The sequence below is a fragment of the Leuciscus leuciscus genome (genome assembly GCF_965113295.1).
Source record: "Leuciscus leuciscus genome assembly, chromosome: 22".
NCBI classification, from domain to species: Eukaryota; Metazoa; Chordata; class Actinopteri; order Cypriniformes; family Leuciscidae; genus Leuciscus; species Leuciscus leuciscus.
In genome coordinates this window covers 24,724,864-24,746,159 of record NC_138746.1, presented here as the reverse complement: position 1 = coordinate 24,746,159, position 21,296 = coordinate 24,724,864, and the positions used below count along the sequence as shown (strand labels likewise).

Below are 21,296 nucleotides of genomic sequence, written 5' to 3'. Positions count from 1 at the left end.
TCTGTTTAACCTTAGATTTATGACAAGATGTATCAAGTTTTATATTAGAAATCTTTTGAAGTGCATTTTAGCTTTATAAAACTGGAACTCGCCGTTTTAGAGAGTATTGGGTGCATGTAGCCTAAATATATCAAATAGGCTAGGTTTAACAGTAAGGAATTCTTATATTTTTATGTAAAGAAAAACAGTATTTGCTATAAATGAGTCCAGATAATTGTATATCTGTTGCTCCCCTTCATTTCTAAAAAAAAAACATTTTGAAAAGTCTATAAAAATAAATAAATAAAAAACACTGTATGCTTCCATTATTTTTTTATAACCTAAATAATGAATTCAAGTTGTTTAGTTCTTGCTACAAAATAGACTTTACATTTATTTTGAATGCCTTTAAGGGGAAAAACAACTTTTCAACTTCACTTAAATGTAATTTCTGTTTAAAAGTTCATATTTAAGTTAGTTCATATATTAATATATCATATTTGCGCACATTGTTAATTATTAAAATGGCAAGAGTATGCTGATAAGACGCGAAGAGAAAGATTTTGGAGAAGGTTATGAGTCATGCGTTATAGCTATAAAATGCCATTACAAATAGCCTATGTTTGCACTATTTTGGTCGGGTAATTTGGTAAGTCGGGTAAGTCTATAGGCTAAATAAATAAAAAATCGAGATTTTCAGTTATTAACATAATAATAGGTAAATGTCCACCATTGTTTAAAGTTCATGAACGCTATGGTCCTGCCCAATTCTAAAATATAAATTTTATTTGCAGAAGAAATAAAACAGAATTAGGCTATATGAAACGCAACGCAATAATAGTATTAGTAATCTCCTAGAATAGGCTATTAAAATGCATTGGGTTAAACAACTAAATATTATGCACTAAAGATTGCATTATTTTCTTTTTTTAATATATATGTTGTAAATGATTTGTGCTCCGTGCGACATTTACACTATATGGACCATCAATATTGTATTAGTTCAAAGTTTCCTGAGCCTGCTATCTGTCCTGTACAGAGTCAGACCCATGACAAGGTCAAGGCTTTACATACGAATATTGACGAGTCGTGGGCAATAAGAGAGAGAGGGAGATCAAGAAAAAGCCCTCCACATATTTGTCTCTGATTTACGAGGTGGAAGCGAGTGATGCTGAGCAGACGAAAGTGGTTAGCACACACATCTCCACAGCCAAACATCTCCAATTTCTTCTTTTTCTTATAGTTTTTATCTTACTCATAAACTGTTCAGATGGTGTCGCACTGGCTGTCTGCTTTAGGCCTGGCTCCAAACACTCAGGGAATAAAAAGAAGTGTTTTATGAGACCGCAACTTATTGTTTCAACCTGCTATCGGCGAAGAGAGGTTTTTTACATTTTACATTTATTCATTTAGCAGACGCTTTTATCCAAAGCGACTTACAAATGAGAACAATAGAAGCAGTTAAACTAACATTAGGACAACAATATGCAAGTGCTATGACCCTTCCATTTTTTGTTTTGTTGTTGTTGACATTTTTAAATAATATTACAAACATCCCACTGAACGAATTTCTTGCTTTGAGAAACGAAAAATGGAATGCAAATCAATGAAGATTGTGTTATAAAATGTGATTGAACTATAACAATCTTGGATTCTTGTCGTGTTTTCATGTTTTATGGGGATTTTCCATAGACATAATGGTTTTTATACTTTACAAACTGTATATTATGTCCCCTTACACTAACACTAACCCTAATCCTAAACCTAACCATCACACAAAACTTTCAGCATTTTTACATTTTCAAAAAACATTACTTAGTATGATTTATAAGCTGTTTTCCTCATTGGGGCCAAAAAATGTCCCCACAAAGACAAGGATTTCTGATATTTAGTCCCTATTTTTATTTTATTCTTATCAGGATCACACACACACACACACACACACACACACACACACACACACACACACACACACACACACACACACACACACACACACACACACACACACACACACACACACACACACACACACACACACACACACTGAGGTCTATGTGTGTGTGTGCATGTTTGAAGATATTTAGAGCAATTTTATTTAAAAAAAAACTTTTTATAAAATTATAAAATACAATTTCTATACATATATGTTGTTCGTATGTCACTATTTGTGAAGTTGTTTTACGAAAATACTATTTTACATTTTATTCCATCAATCAAACAACAATATCACTTGACTAGAAGTTTCCGTCATTCAGTGGCATTCGGTTATGGAAGTCGAGGCGAATTGTAATAGAGTGCCACCTTGTGGCTTGTCGTTATATTCCACATAAAAGTTTTTTTTTTTTTTTTTTTGCCTTGAGAAACAAATACAATTTTCATCTAATGCCCTTATTGGACAATAATTTCAATAATTGTATGTATGTTTGGCATAAAAATAGAGTGAATAGGTGGTAGGCTACACTTTCTGATAATATGTCATTTTAAAATAGAAATAATTTAATCCTGATTAAAATTTAGTTGAATCTCGTATAACTTAAATAAAATAAAAAATAGCTTAACTTATTTTGATGAGTTGAAGTAATGTAAAAACATTTGTTGCCATGACTTATTGATCATGTCATTTTTACAGCGTACATTCACTAAGAATATATATATATTTATTTATTTATTTATTATTTAGCAAATGCAATATTCGTGATGCAGTGAAATTCATTCATTTTATGTTCAAATGGCTACTTTTTAGGACACTGTCCAAATCAGGACATGCAACACACCATTGTATTATACAATATAAAAGGCAGATAGCCTATCTTATGCACTTTTAAGAAAGTTCTATACATCTATCCACCGACCTTCTGGGTTTGTAGTGGTAAAATAAACAGAAATCGTTTCACACTATCTAACCCCAGTTCATTTAAATGTTACAATTGTTTCCAGTGCAGTTCTTCTGGACTCTAGCCTATATTTCATGTTTGCTCCCTCGAGTATCGCAGCCCTGCGACGCGTCATGACGTCACTGCGGTGTCATTTTTATTTACACGCGACTCCAGCTGTTAACACTGACTCGGCAAACAGAGTCGATATGTGTGTCCGTGGGTGTGTGTCTTCGCCACGTGATCCAGCTCGCCAATGTCCTTCTACAACCCACTCAGCATCATGGCTGCGGATGCTGCGGATGCTCTCCTCCCGCACCGCATCACTGGACCATGCCTTCTTCCCCTGCTCCTGCTGATCGCCTCGGCTCTCCCCACACCGAGCCTCGGGCTGCTGGGCTTCCGACCGGAGGCCACGGGGGGAGATCTGTCAGTGCAGGACGGGCTGCTGAAGGCCACCGAAGGGACGCGGTTCATGTTACGCGTGTACTATGCAGCATCACCGCAGAGGCTCAACCGGACCGTCAGCAGCACCGGTGGAAGAGCCGCGCCGTGGATCGCCTTCATAGAGGAACCGGAGCCGGGCAGAGAGGGGCAGGTGCATCCCAAACGCAACTTGTGCGTGGAGGAAAGCGCGAGGAGCTCGGATATAGAGCTTCTCGGCTCTTTCAAGTCAGCCTCTAGTCAAAACTCCATCCTGGTGGAGCTGCTCGCCAAAGACCTCCGGAGAGGAGAGAAAATCAAGTATTACTCAATCTGCGCCTTTGACGGGATCAAGTGGGTGCATTACCGGACGCGCGACTTCTGGCTGGCGGTGGTGGAGCGGCTGCCGCATGCGGACGGGTGGCTTCAGGCGGGTCTGTCGGTGCTGTTGCTCGCGCTGTCCGCGCTCTTCAGCGGGCTGGTGATCAGCATGCTCGCGCTGGACCCGGTGGAGCTCAGAGTGCTGCAGAACAGCGGCACGGACATGGAGCAAAAGTACGCGCACAAGATCGAGTCGGTGCGCAAACACGGCAACTACGTCCTGTGCACCTTAGTGCTGTGCAACGTGTTTACCAACACTTTCTTGGTGGTCTGGATATGCCAGATCCTCGGAGGGACGCCCGTCTCCACTGCAGCGTGCACTTTTCTCATCTTCTTCATCGGAGAGATCTTTCCGCACTCGGTTGCGTCCAGGCACGGGTTGGCCATCGCGTCTAAGACCGTGTGGCTGACCAAGATGCTGATGCTGCTGACTTTCCCCATCACATATCCCATCAGTAAACTCCTAGACAATATGCTGCACCAGGAAATCAGCAACTTCTACACCCGGGAGAAGTTACTGGCTATGCTGAGAGTTACTGACCCGTATCATGACCTGGTGAAAGAGGAGCTGAACATCATCCAGGGAGCTCTGGAACTCAGGAGCAAAACGGTGGAAGATGTGCTGACCCCTCTCAACGACTGCTTCATGCTGGCCTCGGATGCCATCCTGGACTTCTACACCATGTCAGACGTGATGCAGAGTGGATACACTCGCATTCCAGTGTTTGAGAACGAAAGGTCCAATATTGTTGATATTATGTTTGTTAAAGATCTGGCCTTTGTTGATCCAGATGACTGCACCCCGTTAAAAACCATCACCCAGTTCTACAAGCACCCACTGCACTGTGTCTTTAATGACACCAAACTGGATGCAATGCTGGAACAGTTCAAGAAAGGTAAGATGTTTGTTACCTACCCTAGTTAGGCTATGTGAAGTTCGAACAAGTGATACAGACTGAGAAGAAGAAAAACGTTTCAAATCAGTGTGATTTCTTAAATGGATAGTTCAAACACAAAAATGAAAACTCTGCCATCATTTACTTACCCTCATTTCATTCCAAACCTTTATATATTTCTTTCTTCTGCTGATCAAAAATATATTTGAAACAACATTTGAGCCCATTAACTTTTATTGAATGAACAAAAAACAACACACATACACACACACAAATAGATATGCATACATTTCAGATATGCAGGGTTGCAAAACAATTAGTCCAGGAGTTGATGAACTGTCCCTTTAAGAATATATCACAGTGGCAGTGCATGGGAGAACATACTGTACTTCATGAGATGAAAATATGCTGGTTAAATGTGATGCATTGCCCTTCCATTTGTCATTGCCCTCTGGCTATGTGGTCTATATAAATATATGTATATATATGTATGTATATATATGTGTATATATATATATATATATATATATATATATAATGTATGTATATATATATATATAAATATATATATATATATATATATATAATATTTTACATTATTTTATTTTGATATGCATTGCACATTAAGGATTTAGCATCAGTCTCATCTTTATAACTTCATCCGACATCCGCATGGCTAGAGGCCGGGCTTGAATAATTTGAATTTGTTCCTATGGCAACTACTTTAATTCTGTCATCACAGTTCGCCACGACAGCAGGGATTGTTTGCGTGCAGACAAGCATGTTTTGGCACACTTTTTTTTTTTTTTTTACTGCATAAATTACTAATGCCAAGCACTGACATTGTGGAATGCAGGGATGAATGCAGTTTTCTCTTGATCCTGCCTTGCACAAATCCTAGACAGTGATGTGATGCGTTCTGACGCCTGGTATGAAATCATAGTTTGGCCTTTACTGCATCACAGTGGCAATTACGTAACGACGTCTTATTGAGATTGATGGTGTTTTCTACCAAGGCACAGAGTCAATGCTACAGAGCGGCAGCAGGGTGCAGAATGACTTACTTCAGCATAATGCAGTAACCTGTCACATTTACCGCTCTCAATGGGTAGAAGATTCACCAGATTTACCATCTCCGCAGGGCACAAATGTTCGCACGCAGTAAAATAGTAAAGGGATCATCAGCAGTGTCAGTTTCATAACCGCTGTAGAAAATCCAGGGCAGTTTAAGCAAAGTCCCAGACCAAAAATAGGATTTTTATGACAGACGGACAGGACACCGCACTGCACTTTTTAACCCTGGATTGAGTTTAATCTTTGAGCAAGACTTCAATTTATGTTCTACCACACAGCAGAACTGTCTGAGAGAATTCATTAAATTTAGCACTGAGGTCAAAGTTCGTCTAGTGGATCGCTCTCATTTTTCAGTAATCGCTCCATTCAAATAAACATTCCTAGGAACTGTAAAGGATATGGAGTAGCTATTAGAGATGTTGATGTTGTTCACTGTCAGATTGTCTCTTTAGGGGTACAACAGCTTGTCACTGGGGCAGTACTTTTAAAAGGACAACTTACCTTATCTACCACTAAAAGGTGCACTTTAGTACTCTTAAATGGATAGTTCACCCAAAAATGAAAATTCTGTCATTTATTACTCACCCTCATGTCGTTCCAAACCCAGTTATTCTCTGCGCTCATTTTCGAAGACAATTGATCAATGTTTATATGTGAATAAAAGCCTAAATTAAATCTGTTCATCATATAAAGCGATCGAGTCTCTTCAGAAAATTTGGGCTAAACCACTTGATTCATATGGATTAGTTTTGCAATCTCTTTATGAACTTTTTGAAGTGTCAAAGTTGTAGTTGCATATCTGTCAATGGATGGACAGAAAGCTCTCAGATTTCACTAAAAAGATCTTCAGTTGTGTTCCGAAGACGAACGATAGTCTTACGGGTTTGGAACGACATGAGGGTGAGTAATTAATGACAGAATTTTCATTTTTGGGTGAACTATTCCCTTTAAGGTACTACTATGAATGATGTCCCTTTAGGACTACTGCCCCAGACAGATTCATAATTAATTAATTATTGTTCATCCCTGCTGCAAACATTCAGACATGCAAACTATTGTACATGCTTTTTTTTTTTTTTAGAAGTCCAGTTCCAGTTCTAACATAGCAAATATATGGCAAACATTTTGACAGAATAAATTGACTGTGTTCTTTGCTTTTCTGTAAGAGTTTGTTAAATGATATAACAAACACACTAGTAAAAAAAAAAAAAAAACAGGCCTTAAAGGAATAGTTCACCCCTAAAAAAGGCAGCAGATAGTGCAAATAGTGATAGATGCTATTTATACTTAGTGCAAATTGTGGCAGATAGTATTTTTCACCTCCGTGTATTCTATATGTTATGCATGTCATGCAATAAACAGCATGCAATAATAACACATTCAGAGTTGATATGCAGAGTTCTCTCAGAGTTGATATGCAATGGGAAAAGGGAGACAGATGAGTTCGGAAAAAGGCGGATCAAAAGCTAACACCACCCGCTTTACTCTCCACACCACTGATCCTGTTATCAACGGGATTTCTTGTAATTTTGCTGGCTCAATCAGACAATGGTGGTTCGTGTAAATAGCCTCTGCCAACACGGCGGGCTATTTGCACTCTATTACTCACCCTCATGTAATTTCAAATGCACACAGTATGTTCGTATATTGTTATAGCATGTTTTTTTTTCATGGATTTTATTTAATTTTAAATATGATAGTTCAATGAGCTTCAAAACTGACCAAAAATTATCCAGCGCAACAACATTTTGGCTTTAGCTGTGTAAAGACATTAAACAGGTTTGGAAAGACACAAAGATGAGTAAATCAAGTAGTGACATATTTTGGGTGTACTATCCCTTTAAATGAAAGTTCCTCTGAGTGCTTGTCTGTACAGAAACATCAGGGCAGATTAGCTGAAGTTGTGACCTTTTGGTCCAATCAGTGTCTCAGCTTGGGACCGTATGGACAAACAGAGCAGAGCGAGAGAGAAGAGGATCTGTGTCCTCACACTGTGAGTACCCAGCCTGTCACGCTTTGAAGCCTCTGCCTCCAGTGAACATATTACAGCAGGGATAATGAAATATGCAGGCTAAACCTTTCCCTCTCCATTCAGTGAAATAAGGCAGATGCTGAACAGCAGGTAAAGGTGAAGTTGAATATAATGACCTTTTTTCTGAAAAAGAGCTAAAACTGTCAACATGTAGCTGTTCTTTAAAAAAATTGATTATTTTCAGCACGTAACAAATGCTATTTAAAACACACATTGGTAATTTGCCAAATAAGAAACTCTTAAAGAAACAGTTCACCCAAAAAGGAAAATTCTGTCATAATTTACTCACCTTCATGTCGTTCCAAACCATTATTTCTTCTCTGGAACAAAAAAAGAAATTTTTTAAATGGTTTTTGACTCAAACATCAAACATGTTAAAACTGTTCAATAGGCACCATGAATGCCATGAATGGGATTAAGGCCTTGCCCACACTAAAACATTTTCATTTGAAATACCAATTGACATACCAATACGTTTTTTGAAAACGCTCTCTAAGTGGATACATTTGAAAAAGCAGTTTTGGCTTTGTCATGTGGACTGTGAAAATGGACGTTTTTGAAAACGATGACGCAAGTTTAGTCATGTGACGCATATTGTACCGATGTATATTCATGTTTATACTGGTATTGTGCCTGTTATATGCTATTCAACCCAGTTGCTAAAATATAATACTTTGTACACTCTTCAGAAACGTTAAAAAAAAAGCTTGAAAACGCTAGTGTGGATGGAGAGCGTTTCGAAACGAAAACTATGTCTTCAAATGTATCCGGATTAATGTAGACACAGCCTTTAGAAAGAAGAAATCACAATAGGATCTAATTGATCATCACTTGGTTGTCAGCCTCCACAACCCTCTCTCTATTGTTTCCTCTTCTAACTCTGCTGGTCTGTTCTATAAAGACAAAAAGCCCATACAACACAATACATACACACAGTCTGCCGGAGCAAGTAAGACATGCTGCTGCTGTACTATATAGCATACATGAATTACCCGTTGCCGATCTACAGTATACAGGTGGAGCTGGGGAAGGTGGAGGACACCATGAATATGCTCATGGTTTGTCTTAAAGCATATAAAAAAAAAACACCACATAGACATATAAATAAACATTAAAAGCTTGATTTTCACCACAGGTGGCCTGTGCCAGTTTCATGGCAGAACTTTGTATTTTAAAAGAATTAAAAAATATAATTATAACTTAATGTTTGAACAGTAGGTGGCACTGACACCAAATTTAGGGTGTTTTCTATAAGGACATTGTGACAACCATTCCTACAATATTTTGTGTCAGTCTGCAAAATCACTATAAGCTGCAGAATCACTTCTGTTTGACATTTGCTAACAATTCCATTGGGATTTAAGCAGAGAGTGGTGCTGAAAACCAAACACTCGTACAGCTCAGGTTGCCGAGGCTTTGTCTGAAAAGGATCTGGTGTGGTGAAAATTGGGCAAACTATTAGGAAGAGAAAAAAATTATAATAATCAAAGTGGCGAAATATCTAGCTGTGCAGAAACTGAAACAAGTCCAAGGAATGAAATGGAAGAATTTTGTATCTATTTCATCCACAAGTTCAGAAAATATGTGAAATTTTGAGCTATTGGTGCTAGAGAATTATAGTTGTTGCCATAGATCCCATTACAGAAAACATAAAATAATAATCTAACAAATATAATAGGTGCCTATCTTTTAGTGCTTGGTCCCCAAAAATCGTTGACATTACTGGATTGATATAGTTCTTATTTCTTACTGTATTCTGAACGAATAATCAGACTTTACATTTACTGACTGGGAGCAACCCACAAGCCTTATCATTTCAGAGTTACTCTGACCCAGTCGCCTTGCCATAACAATTTGGCCCTCGTCAAAGGTGTTCAGGTCTTTACCCCTGCCCATTTCTCCTGCATCCAACATGTTTTCCACAAGAAATGATTGTTCACTTACCATCTAACCCAGACCTTGACACGTGGCCTTGTTAGGAGACAGTCAACAAAATATGCTTCACCTATGAGTGGTCATAAAGTTTTGGCTCGTCAGTGTTCATACATACATCTCTATTTCACTTAACATAAATCATCCATTTACTTGCAGTTCTTAGAAAACAGTCAGGCATTTCCTTCGTCAGTTCTCCAGTATTTTTCTTTCTATTTTCAGCTACACTCTGTGCTTTATTTAGCATTTCTCACCATACTGCTCTGCCGCGCATCACATGAGTAGAGTACCAGCTTTAATGAGTTCATTTGCTGGCACAGCAGCTGAGGGAATCGCAGGGACATCCGTGTGGGCTCAGACCCCCCGGCTCCGCGTGTGTGTTATATAACAGCGTAGTGATGTAATGCGGTTCCCTGCACATCAGCTTTGAGGAGTATATGGTGCCGAGTGCTGCATTGCCCTTGCTCTCCACCTGACTCCTGCAGAACTCTTCACTTTCACTCAGTGTGCACCGCTACCATGGAGATCACAGAGAGAGAGAGAGAGAGAGAGAGAGAGAGAGAGAGAGGCTTTAGGTTCTCTCTATCAAAAGGTTGAGGATTATATCATTTAATCCTCTCCGTCTGAAATCAAGGTTATTATAGGTTTGCATTTTTAAAAGAGTTTTTATTTTAATATTTTCAAATTTCCAATGAATTTCAGATTAGTTTTAGCTAGTTTCATTAATGGTTTTGTTAGTTTTATTTTTAGTTTAGTTTTGAACACATTTATATTAGTTAACAAAACACTTCCAGGTAAGGTCATTTAATTCCAGCAAAGTTGAATGTTTACAGTTTACAGTTAACTTTTGTGCAAACCTCTTAATAAAAAAAAAATAATAATAAAAAAAATTGTGATTTAACAAAGTATAATTTTCAAACTATTTAAAAGTATAAAAGTAAAAAAATATTAATTCATACTCATTCATATTAAAGATCAAATCTTTTTAAACATATAGTGTATAAGAACAAAAAATGTGCGTATGATTCATATTTTATGGTTATTTCAATGATTCATATTTTAAAATATTATTCTTGTACTGATACATTTATGCTTTATGTCTATTGTATATTTTAATATCATATACTCATAGTAAATGTCAGACCAGACATTTTGTTTACTTTTGTTTAAAAGACATTTGTTGATAATTCGTCTATTTGTGGGCTAGATATGCTTATTGTTTTTTTCCGTTTTCTGCTCAGTGTGGTCTCCTGTCTCATATGTGTGGTATCTTGTTTATTATTAAGTTTCACATGCGATGATTATCTTACCTGGAATCAAGGTACAGCTGTTTTTGCATAAGGTCTATGATGAAAATACTTATTTGGTAATTTCAGCTTCAGCTTCGTTTTAGTTTTTCATTCATGTTGAAATTTCTGTTTTATTTCCGTTTTCGAAAATATTTTTTGACCAATAGTTTTAGTCTTAATTTCAGTTTTTGTTTACAAAAATAACCTTGCCTGAAATTATATAAAAAATCTAATGAATAACAGAAATCAGTCTGGGAATTTAATGAACAATATTGTATAAGGAACATTGTGTATGTGATGAAAACACAATTTAGCTTTTTGTGACTTTTTTTTGCTGCTGCTGTTCCTTTAAGATCCTAATGTAAAAGCCCACTTAGCAAATGAAATGAAATACTGCACTTTGCTGCAGAAACAAGCTGCTGGTTTGCTGTTGGTGCCAATATAGATTTAACAGTACCGAATTTCAATAACAGACTCTTTGCAAAGATGCCTTACATTACATGAGATTGATAAATCAAACTGCTGAAATGACCAGACTTCAACTACTAGTTTTTAATGTTGGGACTCTTCAGACGGATCTGCTAAACATTGAATAGCCATTGTTAAAATGGTATTGCATTCAAATTAAGTCATCTATTGGACATCACAATGTTGTGGAAGTACAGAATAAGTAAATTCTGTTAAATTGGATCAATACAGTAAAAACATTAACTAATAATAAAAATGTTTTCTATTTCAATATATTTTAAAATGTAATTTATTCCTGTGATGACAAAGTTGAATTTTCAGCATCATTACTCCAGTCTTCGGTGTCACATGATCCTTCAGAAATCATTATAATATGCTGATTTTCTACTCAAGAAACATTTCTTATTATTATCAATATTGAAAACAAGTGTGCTGCTTGATATTTCTGTAGACTGTATTTCTGTATACCTTTTTTCAGGATGCCTTGATTAAGTTCAAAATAACAGAATTTATTTAAAAATAGAAGTCTTTTGTAACATTATAAATGTCTTTACTGTGACTTGAATGAATCCTTGCTGAATAAAAAAATGAAAAAATGGCAATGTATATTAACACAGGGAACATGATTCTTCATAATATGAAACAGAGATAGGCATCATAATTATTTAATTAAATTGGGGAATATGAACTAATGAAAGCCCAATAATGGCTGAGCATCTTAAAATAGCAAATTGCAGATTCCAGGGCCCGTATTCATAAAGATTCTAAGAATCCTCTCAGAAAACTTTTAATTTAGCTTAAAAACTTTTACGTAGGAGTCTTAGCTTAAAAGCGATTCGGGAACGATCTGAGAGCAACTCTGCGTAAGGAAAAGACAAAAACTTTCATCTTAGTGAGGAGGCGGGGTTGACCCCGTTGCTATGTATGACACAATCTTTTGACGACTGTGATTGGTTGGTTGTCCAAGAAGGGAAAAAAAAAGTTATTTTAAGTATAGGGTCTATTCTAAGCCTTCACTTTGAAATTACATACGTAATTTTTCCTATTTGACCGTTCTCACACACACACACACACACACACACACACACACACACACTCACACACACACATTATATATGTGTATATAAATCCTTTTTATTTTTATTTACCATGCTGTTAATTTCCTATAAGGTATTTGCTTGGCTTAGAATGATAAAAATTGTTCCACTCTTTCCAATTACACTAATTGCTGGCATGTCTATTTAAGTGGTGGTTTGAATGTTGGTTTTAATGTATCAAACATGGAATTTTCCCAGTTGCCAAATATCGTAATGTAGTGATTACTTTCATTTCTGGCGCTATGGCATATGCGCTGTATCGGAGATATTAGCGTGTCTCTAATAAGATCAGTCACAAACATGATCCCTGCACGATCTAATCTATAGCGTCTTAACTCACTGTTATTCATTGTCTGCAACACATTTCTTCTCCCTCTTCGTCTTTCTGCCATTTTCTCCTCTGCTAAAGAAACTCTTAAGCCTCTTAAAAGTCCTCGTCCGTGCTCCTAACAATTTTGACCTTAAGACCTCTTTTAAGGGTTAAGATGCTTTCTGAATTACTCTTTTCTTTACTAGGATTTTTTCTTTAATTTTAAGAGTAAACGCCCACATTTCTAAGAATTTTCGTAGAATTTTGTCACTAGGAGCTACTCTTTGCATTAAGATTCTTTATGAATACGGGCCCAGGTTTTTAGCTTGGTCAGCTTTATCATCATAGCCGCAGGGATTCCCAAACCCCATTGCATAATCCTTCAACGCTGTTTACATAAGGTCAGGTCTGGATCTTCGGAACTGTCATGAACCTTCATATCAAGCACTCTTTATGGCATGCGACAAAGTTCAACTCCTGCTACAATGCAAAAGACGCACCTGAAACCGCACATGCGTACAAAAGGGTAAAACAAATGGACAGGGCATCATTTACTAAAGTTATATGTGACTATTGATTTTGCACACTTTGCATAATAACTTTATTGATTCATGGATTGATTTAATAGCACTGCAATTTTGTGAAATTAGCTTTATTGTGTTTTAAATGAGGATGGGGATTATGATCATAAAATGAAATGCCAATTGCATAACCTGCCATGATGCTCCTATGTCTTTCTCTGGCACTAAAGGGAAATCTCATTTGGCTATCGTGCAGAGGGTCAATAATGAAGGAGAAGGAGATCCTTTTTACGAAGTCATGGGCATCGTCACTCTGGAAGACGTCATCGAGGAAATCATCAAATCTGAGATTGTGGACGAAACGGACCTTTATAGTAGGTGTTTTAAAATCCTTGGCCTCATCTTTCCATCATTATTAAAACTTCAGGTGAACATTCAAACATCTAAAAGTTACAAAAATGGTGACTAATAAGAAGAATATATTCCTCTAAACACATTATAGAGCATTTGACTGTGAAAACCTGCTAATATCTGCTGCTTCCTCATGCATAGTCAATTATACTGTGACCCTGATACAAATAATTACCACACTTATTGGATTCCATAACTCTGTGTTATTTGTCTTCTGGCAAATCCTGTTCTCTGCAATCATCAGATTGCTTTTAATTAAATTAACAGTGCTAAAAATAGGGGAAGACTGGGGTTACCGTTTTGGGGAAAGTTACTTTTAAAAGGAATGTGCTAAAATATTGCGGTACTCCCTAAGTAAGAAGTAACTAATTGCATTACTTAGTTACTTTTGATAGAAAGTAATGCGTTACATTACTTTTGCATTACTTTTTTTTCCACTTGGGCTGGGCTGGGCTATTTTTGGCTAATGCAAAGTCCCCTTCGCACCAAAAGTGAAATGATCCTTCGATGATCCAGCGCCCACAACGTCTCTGCACTTACTCATGATTTCACACAACATGGTGACAGAAGAGCTGTCGGTCAATAGGAAAACAAAGTAACGTGTGTTACTTATGTGAAAAAGTAACTAACATATTTTGTTGTCAATTTAAAAGGAATGTGTTACTTTACTAGTTACTTGAAAAAAGTAATCTGATTACGTAACTCACATTACTTGTAATGCGTTACTATCAGCACTGGTTGTTACATGTTTTACTGTGAATATTTCTTAAGATAGCTTGGAAAGGTAATTTACCTTAAAGTCTTGACTATTATAGCTCGTTGTACCATCACAGAGAGGCACAAAATCATTCTCCAGAACATTTTCATTCACAGTTCCTTGCTGGTGGAATGATCACCCCACCTTCATCCAGAATGCAGAATCCCTGACAACATTCAAAAGACAGATGAAAACTCATCTCTTCTGTGGGAACGTAACCTCATTCACAAAAAAAAATCTATCCTTTCTTTTTTCCTTTAATTTTAGTTTATGCTACTCAAAGCAATGTCTAAAACTTGTATTTTGAGCACATCTTGCGTTGTTTGCCTCTTCATGATGACTCGCTTGCTGTATTCCTCATTTGTAAGGCATCTGCTAAATTGCTAAATGACTTTTGAACATTTTTACAGTTACCGCCCAGGAAATAAGTTATAGTTATTAATACCATCTTGACCTTTTGTGACGACGTATCGCAATTGCCAGAAAGTGAGGTAGGTTGTCACAACCTGCCATTAAATAGCTAATTAAGTGCATTATAAAGGATTTTACATTTGTCACAATCCTAAATCACCAGCCCTGTCACCTTCAGCACTACATCTCCCAGAATCCTTTCTGGTCCGCCACCTGCACGCATTCCACAATCATCACCAGCTCAGACACTATTCACCTAATCAACTCTGCACCAGATATAAGGACATACTGTACATTGTCTGGTCTCATTGTTCAAACTTGAACCACTTACCTGACCACTCACCTGTTCGATTCACTCAGCTGTACGATTCACTCACCTGTACGAATCACTCAGCTGTACGATTCACTTCACCTGTACGATTCACTCAGCTGTACGATTCACTCACCTGTACGATTCACTCACCTGTACGATTCACTCACCTGTACGATTCACTCAGCTGTACGATTCACTCAGCTGTACGATTCACTCACCTGTACGATTCAGGCACCTGTGCGATTCACTCAGCTGTACGATTCACTCACATGTACGATTCACTCAGCTGTACGATTCACTCACATGTACGATTCACTCAGCTGTACGATTCACTCACCTGTACGATTCAGGCACCTGTGCGATTCACTCAGCTGTACGATTCACGCACCTGTAAGATTCACTCACCTGTACGATTCACGCACCTGTTCGATTCACTCAGCTGTACGATTCACTCACCTGTACGATTCACGCACCTGTACGATTCACTCACCTGTACGATTCACTCAGCTGTACGATTCACTCACCTGTACGATTCAGGCACCTGTGCGATTCACTCAGCTGTACGATTCACGCACCTGTAAGATTCACTCACCTGTACAATTCACTCACCTGTACGATTCACTCAGCTGTACGATTCACTCACCTGTACGATTCACTCACCTGTACGATTCACTCACCTGTACGATTCACTCAGCTGTACGATTCACTCAGCTGTACGATTCACTCAGCTGTACGATTCACTCACCTGTACGATTCACTCAGCTGTACGATTCACTCACCTGTACGATTCACTCACCTGTACGATTCACTCACCTGTACGATTCACTCTTCAGTTGTTTGCCTTCAGCTTTAGCCATGTATCTCCAACACTGCATCAGCAACAGATAAGACTGTTATCCACTGCCATTCCTTCTACAACTACCCGTTTCTCACCTGCTTACTTCGATTGTTTGCCAAACCTTCAAAATAAATTTATTTGGAGATTATTAACTAAGTTGCATCCTTCTGTGTTATGACAACATTGTAATTATTATTATTATTATTATTATTAATATCTGCTGCAGTAACCATATATTTTTAGCACGTTTTAGTTTATAAAATAATTTGTATTCTAAAACTGATCAAAGCCATTATCTAACCAAGTTGTGTCCAAAGTTGAAGTTGATTTCATAAAAGTATTTTTTCCATGATTTCTAAAATTCGTGATTGGGAAAGAAGCACGCCAAGTGTCCTGCTACTGGGACAATGCCATTAGCATGCTGAATATTACTATGTAAAACAATACTGTTGTGTTTAAAGGTACAATATGTAAGAATTTTGCATTAAAATATCCCAAAATCTCAAGGCCAGTGTTATATATTTTGTTAAGTTGATTACTTACAATATCCCAAATGTTTCCAACTATTTTTAAATCGTGAGAAAATTGCGATTTTAACCAAGGAAACGGGGCGTTAGAACAGGGGTGAGCTGGGAGTCGCCAGTCAATGGCGTCATATCCGCTTTACCCTCGGTTTCCGCTCGTAATGCGTGGAGTCCTGGACAAATGCGGAAGTTGTAATTGTAGTGTCTATCAAGCTACAAACGTTAGCTTGTTTCTTGCAGTCGTTATGGTACACAATTATTCTTTACCGATTGCAGCTGGTTCTGTCGACAAAGCATGCTTAATTTTATATTTTCCAAATGTAGCATTCGGTAATAGTTATGTTTATGTAAGGGAAGTATTATTGCTTTAGATTTGTGTTTAGTTTATTGACATTGTTTATCACGTCTGGTGTTTATGGCCATGTAAATAAATATAGCATGTGTTATACATAAAGATTAATCAGTATTTTGGCAAATGATGTGGGCATGTTCGAATGTACTTTTACAACAGTTGTTTAGAACACGTAAAACTGCGCAGCGTTATCACAACAATGAATTCAACAAATACAGTAACATCTATGATAACCAATTTAGTATTAAACCTTACTATTCTTGCGGTTAATTCATTTTAATGAAATAAAAGTGTGATGAGGTTTAAGAGTCAGGAAGGAAGAAGACAGGGATCAGCGTGACTGGGACTCGTACTTTATTAAAATAAAGCAAAACAAACAAAAGCCGCGCACAACGCGCATTCACTGTGGCAACCGCGACGGCACAAAACAGTTAAAAAATGAGAGCTCGGATCCACCGGTTTTCTTCCTTTGCGTCCAATTTTCTCTCCAGTCTCTCTCTCGTTCCAGCGCGGCTTATAAGCAGTCTCTCCACGCCAATAATACTGCAATAAGACACAGGTGTTCGTCATTTGCACTTGACCTACTTGCTCGTCTCTTCTCTCTCCCATCACAGACCGCGCTGAACCACGCCCCCCTCGCCACAAAAAGCATGTCATTAAACGCAACATTTATAAAAATAGAACTTAGCCTCATCCATGAACATGATTTTTCGATTCCCGTCTGACTGATTTACATCCACGGTGGAGTTTAAAACGACAGTTCCCATCATTCCACGCTCCTTCATTGTCATCAAGCTACGCCGTTGTTGTTGTTTGGATTGAGCGCCCTCTAGCGGCAAAAAATTATTGCATATTGTACCTTTAAGTTATTTAAAAAAACAAATAGTGAATTAAAATAATTTAATATTGGTTATTTGAAATGGCAATAAAAGTATGACACTTTGCAATACAATTTTGCAATAAAACGTCAGTCCAAAATAAACTGAAATAGCCTACCACATGCCAGATTTGATATCTTATTCCTTAATCCTAACAAAATTGTTGAGCATGTTAATTCCAGTCAAGTGCATCTGAGTCTTTTTGGCACAACATTTACTGTAAATGTAATAAATCAATATATAAAAATAAAAAAGTATGGCAAATAATTTCACTGCACCCATTTTGTGCTGAAAACCAAAAATCAAGGCTCGATACAAAAATAGCCTGAAAATGTTCTTCCATTATATTTAATTCAATTATATGGAGTTAAATATTGTATAAATTACCTGGACAACAATTTAACAGTTTTATTTTCTATACATCTTAAACATATTCGCAATGCTCTTGTTTACTGCTTCTTGGTTTGCGGTAAAGCCTACATAATCCATTGCTGTTGTGTGTTGGCAGCTGATAACCGTTCGAAGAGGAGAGTGTCTCACCATGAGAGGAAACAGCAAGATTTCTCCATATTTAAACTCTCAGAGAGTGAAATGAAGGTCAAAGTTTCACCACAGCTTCTGCTCGCGACACATCGCTTTCTAGCCACAGGTAATCTCAATTCACAGATGTGGGAGAGAGTCAAATGTATGTCAACTTTGCTAATTATCAATTTAAGTTTAATAGTTTCAAGTTTTATGAAATTTTAAATGTTGTTTTAAGTCTAAAGCACATTCAATGCATGGCCAAAAGTATGTGCACACAATTATTTGACAATAGTATACTCATTTGGCACAGCTTTGAAAATAATCAATAAATGGTGAAAGATCACAACGCTGTGTTTCACTGTCAATGATTCTCTCTGTTCCCTTCCTGTCGGTAGAATTAGAGCCTTTTAAGCCAACGCATCTCTCAGAAAAGATCCTTCTGCGACTGATCAAGCACCCGAGCGTTTTGCAGGAACTCAAGTTTGATGAGAAAAACAAGCGATCGCCAAAGCACTTCCTCTTCCTGCGCAACAAGCCTGTGGATTATTTCATCCTAATATTGCAGGTGCAGCGCTACAAGCTTTGAAATACATTCCGAAATGACTTTTATGTTGAAATACATATGCAAAATAAAAGCATTTTCACTATTGGACCCCACTGTAAGTGGAGTAAAAGTGCTACTTTGCTCAGTTTTCATTAAAGGGAAGGGATACTCCACCGTTTTTTCATATTAAACTGTTATTCCCTTAACTAAGACGAGTTGATACATACCTCTCTCATCTCAGTGCGTGCACTTAATCGCTCTGACGCGCGGTGACACTCTGATAGTACAGTACTTAGCTTAGCCCAGTATATTCAATGGTATCTGACAGCAATGAATTTAGAAGTGACCAAACACATCAACTTTTTCCCTATTTAAAAACAGTTACACGAGTAGTTATACGATCAAGTATGGTGACACAAAATAAAACGTGGCGCTTTTCTAAGCGGGTTAAAAAGGATAACTATAATGTATGGCGGAATAGCACTTTTGGGAGTAGTTCGACTCGGCGCAGTAAAAAGTCACGCCTGATCCTCTTCCCACTATTGACAGAAGTGAGAGGAAGAGGATCAGGCGTGACTTTTTACTGTGCAGAGTCGAATTACTCCCGAAAGTGCTCCCGAAATAGGGAAAACGTTGATGTGTTTGGTCACTTCTAAATTCATTGCTGTCAGATACCATTGAATATACTGGGCTAAGCTAAGTACTGTACTATCAGAGTGTCACCGCGCGTCAGAGCGATTAAGTGCACGCACTGAGATGAGAGAGGTATGTATCAACTCGTCTTAGTTAAGGGAATAACATAGTTTAATATGAAAAAACGGTGGAGTATCCCTTTAATGCAAACTTGATTTCAGATGGTCTCAGCAGAATAAATGTGTGATTCATCTCTCTCTGGCTGCAGGGTCGAGTCGAGGTAGAGATCGGTAAAGAGGGACTAAAGTTTGAAAATGGGCCGTTCACATACTACAGCTTACCTGCTATCATGGCCATCCTACCCTCAGGTTTGTAAAGGTCTTCTATAACAGGTTTACATGCATCCAAGGTAAAAAAACACTTGAATTTTCTCCCAATATACAATGCAGCATCACCTATTTTCTCACAGTGTCTGAAACGGCTCGATAAAGGATTGGTCTCTATAAACCCCTCCTTTCCGAAAGCCTACTCTGCACTGATTGGTCAGCTGGCCCAGTCTGTTGTGATTGGTCTACAGCTTACAGCGCGTGTTGGAAACTAAACGGCCATTGCCATTTCTGAATTTCAGCTCCGGATGCTTCCTCAGCACTTTTATACACAGTGATACAAACAGTAATGATGGCGTCATTGTTCGTGGACAGCCAATGAAGAACTTAGGCTGGCATTATGCAAATTTGTTAGGTTTGAGCAGGAAGTAATGCTGGATTTCAGGCAGTTTCGTGTGGGAGACATTTATCGTGCAGTTTGATCTTGAGTTTGCAGTCCTTTTACATTCACAAAACACTATCTTACACACTACATGAAAGGCAATATCTGAAAAAGCATAATAGGAGCATTGTAATACTATCAGAATACATCACTGGAGCTGAACAGAGTCTCATTTGATAAATCAACTTGAGTTTCCAGAATATCTTGAAGAAGATTTTCCTGCGTTAAAAATATTAATGAGCAATTAAAAAACTGTGCTAGGCGTTGAGCACGCGGAGCATACGTGACCCCTCTAGCAACGCTCTCCAGAGATAATTAAAGCAGAAAATCTAAACAGAGCGGCTATGTAAATCTTTGGAGAGTAGAGTCGGGTAATTACAGCGGGAGAGAAACTCTCGTCTGCCCACTCAGGCAAAAATTGGCACGTTATTATATAAGGATGAAAATCTCATAAGCTTAGCGTCACGAAAATGCAAAAATAACTCCAAGGATGGAGCCTTTAGCCCTTGTTGAAGAGATTAATTCAGAACAAATGTGCGTTAAATCTAAGTTAAACCAAGTGTCTGTGTCAAAGTCTGTCTCTCTGGTGAGGTTTATCAGTGTCTCTCAGTGATGTAGACACACAAAGCCACACCGCAGATGAAAACACACATTCCAACACACTCCGTCCAGGACCTCATTCTTTGCTAATGAGATATTACAAATGGGCATCTAAAATGAAGCCAAAGAGATCCTGTGTGTGGTGCAGGACAAGTTTTTTTTTTTTTTTTTTTTTTTTTTTAATCTGTCAACACTAAAAAGTGTTTCCATTTTTTCAACACTGCAAGTCCAAATTTTCAAGTCCAAGTTCACGCTCCAAATTTGAAGTTAAATTGTCTAAAAATCCTTGAAACAAGCCACTGTAAAAAATTATATGATCAATCATTTATGACAAGCTATACAAGCTATACATTTAACTCAGCTATACAAGATTCAACACATTTTTTTAATCAGTTTAATGTAATTTAAGTTGAAGTGACTTAAACATCCGAGTTGATTGTACTTAAAAAAATTGAAGGTAGCAA

The 21,296-nt window shown here is 37.6% G+C and overlaps 1 protein-coding gene across 1 annotated transcript in view; it reads left to right on the top strand.

Annotated features, from left to right (window-relative positions):
• Positions 1–3,035: 3,035 nt before the first annotated feature.
• Positions 3,036–21,296, top strand: part of cnnm1 (cyclin and CBS domain divalent metal cation transport mediator 1) — a 31,621-nt gene continuing 13,360 nt past the window's right edge. Inside the window, exons 1-5 of the mRNA XM_082154441.1 lie at positions 3,036–4,555; positions 13,509–13,652; positions 18,271–18,411; positions 18,683–18,852; positions 19,733–19,832. Of these exons, the coding sequence (XP_082010567.1) occupies positions 3,112–4,555; positions 13,509–13,652; positions 18,271–18,411; positions 18,683–18,852; positions 19,733–19,832 (1,999 nt within the window). The 5' untranslated portion in view covers positions 3,036–3,111. The remainder of the gene's footprint in view (positions 4,556–13,508; positions 13,653–18,270; positions 18,412–18,682; positions 18,853–19,732; positions 19,833–21,296) is intronic.